Here is a 14,440-nt window from a genome sequence, read left to right as displayed (position 1 = left end):
TAATGTGAAATGTTAATTTCACGATTAACAACGTTTTCATTATAAATCATTAAATGTACATTAAAAGAGCAAGATGCTATTTTCACCTATTCTAAGTATGCAGAAATTTTAAAGGGCTCTTACTCATATAATACAATCTAAATTATGTAAAACACACATTTTATGTATTTTATATGTATATAAAACAAAGATGAGAAGAAAATACTGCCTTAAAATGCCTCAGGAACTATTCTATGCACTGAGGAAAGAGCAGAGGAAAAACAAACTCCCTGCTTTTATAGCACTTATATTCTAGCAGGGAGACAGAAGATAAACAAATAAATGAGGTACCAAGAGGAACTCACATTATCTTTCTGTAAACCAATATAGCAAACACTTTAGAAATCTTTCTACCCTCTATTCCTAAAACTCTAGCCCTAAGGAAATAACGGAAGGTGTGGTTCAAGATTTATGACAAGGATCATCACAACTTTATATATAATAGCAGAAAAAAAGTAACAACTTATATATGCAACTATTGGGGAATGGGAATATATTACACATTCCACTTTTGACAATTATGTAAAAAGAAAACTATGCCTCATAAGATGATAAAGGAAATATTAATAAAAAAAGAAGGGGCCAGGTGCAGAGTGGCTCACGCCTGTAATCCCAGTACTTTGGGAGGCCAAGGCGGGTGGATCACCTGAGGTCAGGAGTTTGAGACCAGCCTGGCCAACATGGTGAAACCACGTCTTTAACTAAAAAAATAAATAAATAAAAAATAATTGGTTGGGTGTGGCGGCAGGCACCTATAATCCCAACTACTCAGGAGGCTGAGGGCAGGAGAATCACTTGAATCTGGGAAGTGGAGGTTTCAGTGAGCCAAGACTCTGCCAAAAAAAAAAGTCTGGCTCTGAGAAATTTCGGGGGAGGGACATGGAAGATTATTTTTTCTTCATATTTCCAATTTGTATTTTTCAGATTTTCCTCAGTGATCACACACCTACTTTTTATAATCAGGAGGAAAGAAAAACACTTTAAAAAAAAAGATGATCGAAGATGAGAAAACGGTTAAAACATTATCAGGCTTTAAACCCCAAAAGAGGATAATTCCTACTTGTGACAATTCTACTTTCTTCCCCCATATCAGATATATGCTGTCCACTTTTTCCTTAAAAAAAAAAAAAGAGCCATCTTTAGCAATGAGGATAAGTATTCAATTTTTAAAAACTCCTTATCCTTTGTTTCCTCATGCTTTTACCAGGCAAGTGACATGTTAATAGCCTTCTTTGTGATTTCAAGCTTTGCCATACATAAACTGCCGTTATATTTAGTCAGCATTTCCAAGTGTTTGGCATAGGGTGGGCCTCTACACCAGTTCAGTCTGCCATGTTGCTCAGAGAAGCGATTACTGCTTTCGAAGTGTAAACTAACCAAGAAAAGTAGACACAGAGCTTAAAGGATAGAGTTGCATAGAACAAACTTGTGTCAAAAGTCTACAAGCACAACAAACCCAGCCTTCTTTCTCAGTTCAAAACTTGGGAACTTGCCAAAAGAATCACCAAAAACCAATTAAAGACAAGATATCGTTTTTTAAAGCTAGAAGTCTAACCAAGCAGTTAGTTTGAGGCAGTGCAGCAAACAACGGGGTATGACAAGACTTCTGAGCCCGGCATGACACCACATTGCAGGCGGAGACTGAAAGCCACTGCTGCTGTGTCTAAAAGCTGATACGGGTAGTCCAGTGATCCTACTGTGCTGCTTAGTTACCCTGAACACACCATTTTTTCACTGAATTAATGGAATGGCGTATCTTCCACTGTTTAGTACTTATGTATGAATAGGTATAAGAAAATGATTGCTTATAATTTTCATGTAAATTCGGAGTCAGGAATCATGGTGATGCCAAACAACCACTGATTATCTACATGGGTGGCTGAGATAGTGGCACCTTTGGTTTCTGATGGTTCAATGTATACACGTTTTGTTTTATGCACAAAATTATTAAAAATAATGTATAAATTACCTTCAGTCTATGTGTATAAGGTATATATAAAACATAAATTAATTCTGTGTTTAGACTTGGGTCCCAAGATATCTCATTATATGTAGGCAAATATTCCAAAATCCGAATAAATCCAAAATCAGAAAAACTTCTGTTCTCAAGCATTTCATATAAGAGATATTCAACCTGTACAAACATTCCATTAGGTTGAAGTATTCCTATTGTGAGGTGACATCAATGAAGCTGCCAGCAAGACAACCAGCTACACTATCCCTAAAGGCCACAATACAAGCCAGACTTCATGAGCAAACATGCCAGCAGGTTATTTTAGTCATTCATCCTAAGCCCTCAGCAATCTCATATACACAATTCAAAGCCAGAAGGGCAAGCAGGCTCTATTATATGAGGGTGATGAAATGTCTTAAAAACCACGCCTAGAAATATCCAAAGATAAAATAACACCTGCTTCCTGAAGATGCAAATATGAATGATGCCACTGGATTGATAGTTGAGAAACAGACACAGTTGTAAGTAATTTATTTGGTTTCATCTAGGAGTGGTCCAGAACCAGGCTGTGCAGAAACAAGTTAACACAGTTCTGAGACTGCTATCCTTAGAAAGGCCTGCTTATAAGGTGTGCCCATGGCTGGTGTGTGAGAACTTGGCTGGTCCACAGTCCCCTACACCGATAGGAAATGTCCCCTATGCCTAGCCTATTTGTGCCAACAATGTGGTTTATTCTGAACACCTGCTTTCCTTCTGGGAGCCTGGAATTTTGGTGTGCATTAGGCAGCGGGGGCCTATGTGACCAGCCCCCAGTAAAAACTTTGGGTGCTGAGTGTCTAAAGAGCTTCCCTGACAGACACTTCACAGGTGTTGTCACAATTTGTTGCTGGGGGAACTAAGTATGTTCTCTGTGACTCCCCTGGGAGAGGACTTCTGGAAACTTGTGCCTGGTTTCTCCAGACTTCATTACAGGCACCTTAGTACTTTACTGACTTTGCTTGGAATCTTTTCACTGTAATACGTGTTAGCCATGAATTCAACTACATGCTCAGTCCTGTGAATCACCAAACTGGGAGTGGTCTTGGGGTCCCCCGATACACAGATAAAAAGGCCCTTCTCTGAAAGACTAGCTGAGAAAATATGGGTTAGACAGGGTTCAATCTATCCCTTGGGAATAAAGGGGTAGGTGGTATGGGATGTGGCAGACCTGCAGCAGACTGTCTCGGAGGATGTACTGAAGCAAACTGGAAGAGGAACCCAGTTTGAAAAGTGAAAGTGTATGAACTCCTCAAATGCTGCCAAGACTAATCACAATCTAAACTGTTCTAAAGAGATAATTACCATTAAATCCATTTAAAAGAACAGGTCACAAAATGGGGTTTGTTGTTCTTCTGAGTTGAATATACATTGTCATCAGATACTTCTAGACCTATGGACAAAATTATATCCTTGATCCACGACTTTCCTATATTCTCTTTCCAGTGTCACAGGAGTAATCTGTTACCAGCATACTACAGAAGTTTTAGCACCTGAAGATAATTATAGGCTTTTACCTACAGTGTTTCCTAGTATAAGTTTTATAACTACAGTCTAGTATCAGGGTCTAGTGAGTTTCACCCACTTCATTGATCACGATGCAAGAACTACAAGACACTGTGCATAAATTATAATCCACGAAAAAACCTCCAAGCTGAATCATACTGTTAATTGACAAAGGAGAAAACTGAAGCAGTAGGAAGCTGAATTGGAATCTGAGCATACATTTGCCCATCCATCAAAACCCACACTCCAGCCACATCCGCATGTTCCCTCCTGTATGCAGAATTTTCCCTCAGTGGTGTTTCTTTTTCTGAAGGGCAGAAAGACAGTTGCTGTTTAACCTGTGGACTTGATTAAACAAGTAGCAGAGAGTTTTTAATCTACCTCCTTCCCTCCACCACCCCTGCCTCTACAAAAAAACTAAGTGTTAATTTTGCTTGTTAGTAGCCAGAGGGGAGAAGAGGAATATTCTCTCTCTCTCTCTCTCCCCACAGTACTGTCAAGGCTGGTCCTCTGACAGTAAGAGGGAAAACCTGCCCAGGGAGTGGGCCCAGGATGGGTAGAGACACAGTGGGGCTCAAACTCATCTCAAAAGCTCCCCAGGCTACAAATGACTGTTCTAATAGGGATGCTTTGCTTCTTCAGTCTTTGAAGGAATCAGAGCCCAAATCTCACGACTCGGAGTCCTGTTAGGCCAGGACTAGATGTCCACTCATTGAAGACAGAAATATTTCTAATAAAAATACATGGAAACATGAAATTATGAATGTGTGTATATAAAGGAGAAGAGGTGGGGGAAAGCACATAAATTATAATAAAAATTTAACGAGGAGCTGAAGCAGGAAATAATAAAACTTGATCTAGACCAAATGTCTCTTTCCTTTGTATGTCAAATTATCACTACTGTGGGCCACATGACTAAATCACACTATTCTACTTTCTGTCACTGCACTGAATTCAAAATGAAGATAAAACACTGAAGGAAAGCAAGCATTTTTCATAATCCTAAGCACAGTTAAGTATATTTCCCTATCTTACCTCTCTCCATTTCTTTAATAGCAGAAAGTTATGGTAATATCTCAAGCAAAAGATTATTGGAATTAAATTTTTTCAGCAATAAAAATTAATTTCAGAATTCTTACCATCATGAATTTCGCAAGCCAAACTAGTGATCTTCTGAGTAATGATCATCATTGGGCTGTGACAAGACAAAAAAAAATTAGTGTTTTAAAAGAAGAAAGTTAAAACAATACTTATCACATATGAGTTAAGACTTTATTCTGCTTTTATCACTACAAATCTTGAAATTTTAACATAAAAAAGACCTCCAAGGGATTTCAGCAATAACTCAGGAGTTATGTATTTGAGGACAGCATAGGAGATGGGGATCTGGGCTTTCTCCGAGGCTTCAAAAAAACAAAAAACAAAAGAAAAAGGCTCCACCCCTAAAAGAAATCTTCGGTGACCCAGTGATCTAACCCAGTCTCCTCATCTCACACATTAGAAAACAAGGCCCAGAGGTGAGAAGCACGTAGGCATGAGATGTGGCTCCAGTCTCCTGGAGCAGCTCAGTACTTTCTTCAACATATCATGGACAGACTCTCAACTCCCTATTCTAAAAACTAGGTACCCAGGGGTTACGGACTCTAAACACAGCCATCTAAGGCACCGAAATCATGGTGTATTTCAAAGGAAAAAGGACTTTAAAATCATAAGCAAAAAATGGCATTATTTTCCCATATTTTATAATTATTTTAATTGAATGAATAACTTGGAAAGGAAAAAAACACATCCATATAAGAAAACCACCAGGATGCATCTTAACCTTTAAGGATTACATTAGCTTGCAGACAGTATTAAAAAACAGTTAAGGCTGGGCGCAGTGGCTCATGCCTGTAATCCCAGCACTTTGGGAGGCTGAGGCGGGAGAATCGCTTGAGCCCAGGAGTCTGGGACCACCCTGGTCAACAGAGCAAGACCCCATCTCTATAAAAATAAATAAAATAAAATAAGAATAAATAAAACCACCAGGAAGGCTTTTATCCTTTAACTATTACATTAGCTTACAGACTATATTGAAGAACAATTGACCAGAAGTTATTTAATTTTTTGAAACAATAATATAATAAAACCAGGAAATTGTGTTTTGCCTCAAGGTAGACTGTGCTCTATACACGTGCAGAGGAGAACATGTTTCACGGAATCCTGAGGACAGTGTGGCGCACATAGCATCACCCCATGCACTGCCAAGGAAAGGGGTCAGGCAGGGAGGGGGCCCCAGGCTAGGGAGGCTTAGACCCCCATGGGTCTAGTTCTGACCTGCTCTCTTCCAGCAGTCCACACCGCTCAGTGCAGAAACTCGAACTGCTGCCTCTGACAAACAGAGGTGCCTTTTTCACAAGGTCAGCAAACGGCAGCAAGGGTTTGCTGTAAACATTCCTACCACTGGAAATTTGATTCACAGACCCGGGCCTTTGAGAAGCTACAGCTCATTCTCCTCAACTAACAGGAAGGTCTCATCAATGACAAATGTTCTTAAACTGGAAGTGCTTAAGGGAGATTTCTCTTAGGTTCCCTTAAAAAGTCAGTCTTACATTTACATACTCACTCCTCAGGAAATCACGCTTCAACCAACCTAATCCCCCAGGTGGCTTGGAACACCCGATTGCTATTTCTGCTTTGCAAGATACCCTTCAAGGCCTTGAAAATGATAAAAATGCCCTATAATTTCCATTTCCCTGGGGGAGAGAATCATTTTTCTCACTCTGCCTAATTCTTTTCATAGTTCAGCTCACTGGTGAGTTATAAAATTCTCCTCAGTTCTAAATTCTAATTTCCATGTCACGTTAAAATATAGTAACAACTGATAAAATAATTATTACATTTATTTTGTCAATTAGGTGACACAGTAAGCTGTCAGGTATACATAGACAAGATGTTAGAAAAACGCAAATAAGTGCTCTGAGTGTCCTTCTTGTGCCCACTTGGGCCCCTGAACCCACATGCAACTTCTATTCCATCAGATGCAAAGGACACAGAAACTCTTATGAAAGTAAGCTGCGCTGGGAGGATGGGTAACGTGTGGCTGGGAGGACAGGTAAGGTGTGGCTGGGAGGATGGGTGACGTGTGGCTGGAAGGACGGGTGACGTGTAGCTGTATTGCTGATTCCAAGAATCAGCCCTAACACAGCGGGAGGGAAGGCAGGAAACAGACCTGAATACTCTAGTCTCTCTCCAAATGCTGCTCCCTTCACCCAGACTACTCTTCCTCGAACCGTTTTACAAGGATAAGTTACTCCTCCCTCTTCATGAATCAGCTGAAGAGTCACTTCGCACAAGAGGTCCACTGGACAACTCTATCTCAAGTAGCTTCCCTCTGCCCACAAAAATACACACACACACGCATGCAAATACCCTTCGTTTCATCTTAGTCCTTGTTTGTTTCCTTCAAGGTGTTTTCGTGTTTGTAGTTGTTTTCTTTATTAAATCTCAGTGGTTGTTTTAAAATCTCTCCCTTTTTAAGAAAGTCCATGAGGCAAGGAACCTAACAGTCTCGTTCACCACTGAATCTCCAGCATGTAGCACAGTGTCTGGCACAAAATATGTGCTAATTAAAAAAAAAAATTCTTTTTCATCAGGGTCTCGCTCTGTCATCCAGGCTGGAGTGCAGTGGTGCAATCTCGGCTGACTGAAGCCTGGACCTTCTGGGCTCAAGCAATCCTCCCACCTCAGCCTCCAAAGCAGCTGACACTACAGGTACATGCTACCACACGTGGGTAATTTTCAAATTTTTTGTAGACACGGGGTTTTGCCATGTTGCCCAGGCTGGTCTCAAACTCCTGGGCTTAAGCGATCCACCCACCTCAGCCTCTCAAAAGTACTGAAATTACAGGTGTGAGCCACCGTGCCTGGCCAATAAATATTTTTAAAATATCAAATAAACTGAATCTAAGTGTCCAGTCAAGATCTATTACTCCTTCTGTAGGTTAATTATACTCTCTCCCATCTGTTCTTTCTCATCTGTGCTTGAAAGCATTTATTATATATTGTAATGATTTGTTTACTTTTCTATTACCACAAAAAACCCATGAGCTACTCAACACTTAGGAACACTGCTTTAATTATTTCTGTGCCTTCAGTACCTGGCACCTAATACACTGTCAGTGTGGTGACTGGTTTACAGAAATGCCTCATCATGTTTTGGGTTCATTTCCTGATGGTCATTAGCTCAATACATTCCATTTGTTTTAAGTGGATGGCAGTCCCAATGCTTCTGGTCCAACCCATCAGCCGGCGCATAGCACATGGAGAAACAGAAAGACAGAAGACAAAATTATCGTAGGGAACTATGCAGGAGTACGTTATGGATGAAAATAAGAAAGGATTATAGGAAAAGTTCAGCAAGGGATGAGCAGATTAAAGAGAACTCAGAAATGCAAATTGGAGGGCAAAACAGACAGATGAGTCCAACGCAGCAGGTACATGGCTGGGAGACAAGAAAGACTGATGGGAAAGGGCACATCTCACCCTTCTGCAGCAGGAGCGACTGTGCAGGAAGCATTTGCAACAAAAACAGTGCAACGGTGCACAGGGAGGTAACTGCAGTGGGCTTTCTTAACAGCATATTTTGTTCATAAATCTCTGTTTCAGGACAATTAGGGTGATTCACACAACTATTTCACTTACATCTTTACTGACATTTTAACTATTAAATATCTGTTGACTTTGTATTAATGGAGCTTCAGTATCTAATACTTCCTGGGCCCTAGGAAAGTCTGGGATACCTTGACACGCATTGGAAAGAACCTCCTGTTTCCCTAGGATGGAAACTGGAAGCTGGAGAAGGTAGGGGAAGCAGGCGGCTTTGGAACTTCCAGAGTGAGGTCAGGGCCTCAGGATGGAGCTTCCCTTTCCTTCTATAGGACAACATTCGTATATGTAAGTGGTATTACCGAAATTCCTTCCAGTGATACTCTGCTAAGAATGTGGGAAAATATGAAATGTAACTGTTCAAAGTAATACTTTAACTGATGTAACAGTTTCAGCTAATATTAAAAAATTCAGCTGAAGTAAAAACTCTAGACTTTCTGAAATAAAACAAAGGATGAAAAAGTTAAAAAATTTATTCACACACTTTTTTCTCTACAAAGAACAAGAATAGTAGGATTTGGTTCTATTACACAGTAAAACTCAAATGTAGTTAAACATTACAAGAGAATGAATGCTAAAAATGAACAATTACTTTCATGATTGTTCCATTATCTCTGGGAGACCACTAAGCTTAAGGGAAGTCTGTATATTAATGCTACAAATCAACTAAAAGCATCTACTAGGTAACAGCTTGCCACCAGGACATGTGTTACCCAGCAACAGAGGCAAACTGTTAACTGTTCACCTCAGTTGTCCTGTGTACAAGTACCCTTTCATCCAAACAAGATCCACTGACACCAAGTAACCCCACTTACCTAACACCAAATGAATACAAAGTGAGAGATAATGGAAAAGGCCATTGGTCTTAGTCATCCATTCATTCATTTACTTACTGCTTCATTCAGAAAAAAACAAGTATTTAATTAATGAGCACCTACCATGCACCATGTACTGTTCTATGTGCCAGAGATACAATGTGAACAAGACAGGCCAAGTCCTTGCTGCTATGAAATTTATACTGTACTGGAGAGAGAGAGATTATAAACAAATAAACAGGTAAAGATACAGTGTGTCAGATGCTGCCGGTCCTGGACAGCGAAATGAAGCAGAGTAAGGGGCCTAAGGAATACAGAACACAGATGGGAACCAGCCTCACCCAGAAGATGACAGTGAAATAGAGGACAAGCTCTGTGGAGGCCTGGGGTAAAAATGTTCCAGGAAGAGAGAAAAAGTAAGTTCAACAGCCCCAGGAAGAAGTGTGACTGGCATGTTAGAGGATCAGTATGGAGGCCAATGTGATGAGCAAGGAGGACAGGAACAGAAGCTAAGATGGCAAGCAGGACACCAGATCCAGCAGAGTGAGGACACAGGCTTGGATCTGAGTGACACGGGAAACTACTGGAGGATTTTAGGCAAAAGAGCGACGTGGTTTTAAAAGAATGTATTTTGACTCTAGGTTGAAAAAATACTGTGGGGGCACCAGAGGCAGGGGGAGGGGGCAGGGGAAGTGGGCAGGGGAAGACAGTGGCTCAGACCAGGGTAACAGCACAGGAGATCTGAAGTCACCTCTAGATCTATTCTGAAAGGAAAGTCAATGGGATTTGATAATGTATCCAATGCAGGGTTTCATACCTGGTACCACCAAGGTTTTTGACCAGGGTAACTAGGAGGAGAAAGCTGACTGAGAGGGGAAATCAGGACTGCGGCTTGAGGCACGCTTGGCACAAGAGGCCCTAGACAGCAGGGTACATAGGCAGCTGGACATAAGAGTCAGAACACTTAATCCTGACCCCACTTCACATCAGCTGTGGAAGACAAGGAAGTTATTTAACTTTTCTCAAAACGGTTATCTATAAAACACAGGGAATAATAACGCCACTGTGTGGATTAAATTCAGTAGTATCTGAGACACAACAGATGTTTAATACAGGCTGGGTCCCTTCTCCCATTCACACCTTTGCATAGTAACTACCAGAACTGTTAAGAAGCCAATGGTGCTGAAGGGACCTAATAATCAAAAGGGAAGTGCTGTTTCTGGAGAAGCTTTCTCTTGAGAACAGGAAATGAAACGTATGTGAATAACCACATAACAAAGTATCCACTGCCCAGTGAGCTATTTGAAGATCTGCACAGACAGAGCTGAGGGAATGCATTTCAAACAAGAGTCATTTAGTCTGGGCCTTTAAGACTGCAGAGGTTTGGACATGCAGATATGGCTGGAAGGGTGTTCCAAGGAGAGACACTGGGATGAGCAGCAGAACTGAAGAAGAAAGAACAGGTGAGAGGGCACACACCAAGGAGGCCCTGCAGGCCCGTCACCAGCTTCTCAGCCTCAGGAAAACACTGCATTTTTTTTTTTTTTTTAAATACTCTAAGTTCTGGGATACATGTGCAGATCGTGCAGGTTTGTTACATAGGTATACATGTGCCATGGTGGTTTGCTGCACCTATCAACCCCTCATGTACATTAGGTATTTCTCCTAATACTATCCCTCCCCTAGCCCCACCCCCCAACAGGCCCCGATATGTGATGTTCCCCTCCCTGTGTCCATGTGTTCTCATTGTTCAACTCCCACTACGAGTGAGAACAACACTGCATGTTTCTGACGAACCTTGCGCCACACTGCTTTGTGAACACATATACATTCAGAGACAAAGGCTTGGTTGGGTAGGGTGGGGAACAGACAAAGCAAACCATAAATGGATCCATCTCTGTTTACTCCTGGTAACTTGAATTACATTAGTGGCAGCTAAACGGAATATTTCCTGTAATCAAACGTAGGTCAAGGGGCTGGGAGACACTCCCACAAAATGGGCCAGGATAAAGGCCCACTTGCAGGCAGTTGAATGATTCACATCAACCCTATTTACAACACAGCTGCTGGGTACCATGTGCGGGGAAGATAATGAAGGGCCAAGGGGGGCCTTCCATGACTCATTTCAGAGAACACAGAAACACATCTACCTTTAGACTCTGAACATGAATAATACGTTCTAAAAAGGAGTGATGTACATGCCAAGCACACCTGTGGCTATCAGATTGTGTGCAGAATTGGTGGGTTCTTGGTCTCGCTGACTTCAAGAATGAAGCCACGGACCCTCACGGTGAGTGTTACAGTTCTTAAAGATGGTGTGTCTGGAATTTGTTCCTTCTGATGTTCAGACATGTCCAGAGTTTATTCCTCCTGGTGGGTTCGTGGTCTCGCTGACTTCAGGAGTGAAGCTGCAGACCTTCGCAGTGAGTGTTACAGCTCTTAAAGGCGGCGGTCTGGAGTTGTTCGTTCCTCCCAGTGGGTTCGTGATCTTGCTGACTTCAGGAGTAAAGCTGCAGACCTTCGCGGTGAGTGTTACAGCTCATAAAGGCGGTGGGGACCCAAACAGTGAGCAGCAGCAAGATTTATTGCGAAGAGCAAAAGAATAAAGCTTCCACAGCATGGAAAGGGACCCGAGCTGGTTGCCACTGCTGGCTCACGTGGCCTGCTTTTATTCCCTTATTTGGCCCCACCCACATCCTGCTGATTGGTCCATTTTACAAAGCACTGATTGGTCCATTTTGCAGAGTACTGATTGGCCCGTTTTACAGAGTGCTGATTGATCCATTTTACACAGTGCTGACTGGTGCATTTACAATCCTTTGGCTAGACAAAGAGTGCTGATTGGTGCATTTACAATCCTTTAGCTATCTCCAAGTCCCCACCCAATTAGCTAGACACAGCGCGCTGATTGGTGCGTTTACAAATCTTTAGCTAGATACAAAGCGCTGACTGGTGCATTTACAATCCTTTAGCTAGACAGAAAAGTTCTCCAAGTCCCCACCCAACCCAGAAGCCCAGCTGGCTTCACCTCTCAATCCCCCCTCTAAACAGGACACCCCAACTGCTGTTGGGAATTTGGTTGATGACTGCTCTAGCTACTTCCTGCTGGATAGGAGCAAAGAAGGGGCCCTGCAGTTTAGTGTCCTCCAGAGAAGTTGTTAGTTGAGCTCATTTGGGGTTCCGTTTGTAAGACCATCTGCAGCTCGATGGCCTCAATTCTAGAGGAAACAAATTTGACAAGGAGGTTAAAAATACAGGGCCCAAAGGCGAGTAATAGCAACATGGCTGTCACAGGACCTAGAAAGGGGAGAAGCCATGTTGCCCAATTCCAGAGGTTGGTATAAGAGTTGTGAAAGGCAGCCGGGCGCGGTGGCTCACGCCTGTAATCCCAGCACTGTGGGAGGCAGAAGCGGGTGGATCACGAGGTCAGGAGATCGAGATCATCCTGGCTAACATGGTGAAATCCCGTCTCTACTAAAAATGCGAAAAAAATTATCCAGGTGTGGTGATGGGTGCCTGTAGTCCCAGCTGTTTGAGAGACTGAGACAGGAAAATGGCATGAACCCAGGAGGCAGAGCTTGCCATGAGCCGAGATCGCACCACTGCACTCCAGCTTGGGCAACAGAGCAAGATTCCATCTCAAAAAAAAAAAAAGAGTTGTGAAAGGTGTTGTCTGATTCCAGAAGCCTTTTCCTGTAAAGGCCGGGCGGCATCTCATTCTATCCCTGACTGGTTAGTGTAAAAACAACAGTCTTCCCCAAGAAGGTGCAGAATCCTCCTTTCTCAGCAGTGAGGAGGTCTAGGCCTCGGCAGTTTTGAAGAGTCACTGCTGCCAAAGAATCTATTTGGGATTGTAGAGTAAGGATAGATTCCGTCACTTCCTGCAAACTGTCTGAGAAATCCTTTAAGAGTGTGTGGCAGTAGGATAATGCATGTTACACTGTTAACTTTTAGCAAACTTTACTTTAGTTGAAAACCTTATAAGTTTGGGATTTTAATTTTTCTTTGCTATTAATAAGACCTCGTTCAGTCCATATTAACTTAAAATTGGTATAGATGGCTCCTTCCTGATTCTGTAAGTACTTTAAGGTTTGGCTGAGTGCAAACAGCTCACACCTTTGAGCAGACCAATTATTAGGCAATTTTCCTAACTCTGCTTCTATAACAGTTTCCTTATCACTTACTGAATACCCATTGTGTCTTTTTCCTTAATCACCTGGGAGGAACCATCTATCTCGTTTCCTGAAGGGAGTTCTTCCTATGCCTGATCGGATCTTTGTATGGTAATTAAGATTTAGATCCCCTGTTAGGAAACCTTCTGGGTTTAGGATTTTTGATAGGAATACTATGGGCTGTCAGTGGCCTCAGTGCTTTCGGGCTATGTCCTTGTTTACACTGACAACAAGGTGGTATTGGAGTGTTACACGGTTACAGAGAAGACCTTCGATTATCAATTATAGGTTTTAAAATTTACCCTGGCTTTTAAAGGAAAGGGGTACACTGTTTTTTCTTTACTGCTTCTATCTCTCTTTGACTTGTCTCTCTGTCTGTCTCTTCCTCTCTCTGACTTTGTGTCTGTCTCTCTCTCTTTTTCTCTGACTCCATCTGTCTCTTCCTCTGTCTCCTCTTCGTCTCTGTTTCTTCCTCTCTCTCTCTCTCTCTGCTTTCCTGTCTCTTTCTCTCCTTTCCTGTCTCTTTCTCTCTTTCCTTTCTGCTGCCTCTGCCAGCTGCTTATGCTGCTGTTCTCCCCTCTCCTTCCCCTTTGGATGGCTTCGGCAGTGTAACACTGCCACCTCCTTGGGTTTCTGCACTGCATGCAATAACTCCATGGTTTCCTTGTGGTATTTAATGGAAGTTCCCCCAGAGGTTAGGAACTCCCTTTCTTTCCATACTGCAGCATGGGCATGTAGGATTAGATAAGCATACTTGCTATCTGTATACACATTTATTCTTTTTCCCTTTCCCAGTTCTAAGGCTCGGGTAAGTGCCACTAGTTCTGCTAATTGGGCACTGGTCCCTGGAGGAAGAGACTTACTTTCAAGTACGGACATCACTAACTATGGCATAACCTGCCCTTCACATCCCATTCTCCACAAATGAACTTCCATCAGTATATAGGTTAAGGTCAGGATCAGCTAAGGGGACTTCTAAGAGATCATCTCGGGCGGCAAAAGTCTAGACTATAATTTGTTGGCAGTCATGCTCGATTGGTTCCCCATCCTCTGGGAGAAAAGTGGCAGGGTTGAGGGTCACACACGTATGTATCTGAAGCACTGGTCCCTCAAGGAGTAGCACCTGGTATCTAAATAGGCAGTTGTCTGATAGCCATAAACTTCTTTTGGCACCTAGCATGCCATTCACATCATGAGTAGTCCAGACAGTGAGATCCTTTCCTTGTATTATTTTGATAGCCTCTGACACTAAGACGGCCACTGCTGCAACT

The 14,440-nt window shown here is 42.3% G+C and overlaps 1 protein-coding gene across 10 annotated transcripts in view; it reads right to left on the bottom strand.

The window, feature by feature from the left end:
• Positions 1–14,440, bottom strand: part of MBOAT2 (membrane bound O-acyltransferase domain containing 2) — a 148,555-nt gene that overhangs the window by 26,135 nt on the left and 107,980 nt on the right. For all 10 annotated transcript variants that reach the window (XM_063713488.1, XM_002812309.6, XM_063713489.1 and 7 more), the window contains one exon: positions 4,675–4,730. In XM_063713488.1, coding sequence (XP_063569558.1) covers positions 4,675–4,726 — 52 coding nt within the window. In that variant the 5' untranslated portion in view covers positions 4,727–4,730. The remainder of the gene's footprint in view (positions 1–4,674; positions 4,731–14,440) is intronic.

The sequence above is a fragment of the Pongo abelii genome, chromosome 12 (assembly GCF_028885655.2).
Source record: "Pongo abelii isolate AG06213 chromosome 12, NHGRI_mPonAbe1-v2.0_pri, whole genome shotgun sequence".
Classification (NCBI taxonomy): domain Eukaryota; kingdom Metazoa; phylum Chordata; class Mammalia; order Primates; family Hominidae; genus Pongo; species Pongo abelii.
The sequence above is the reverse complement of the archived record's forward strand: the minus strand, read 5'-3'. Positions and strand labels throughout refer to the sequence as shown.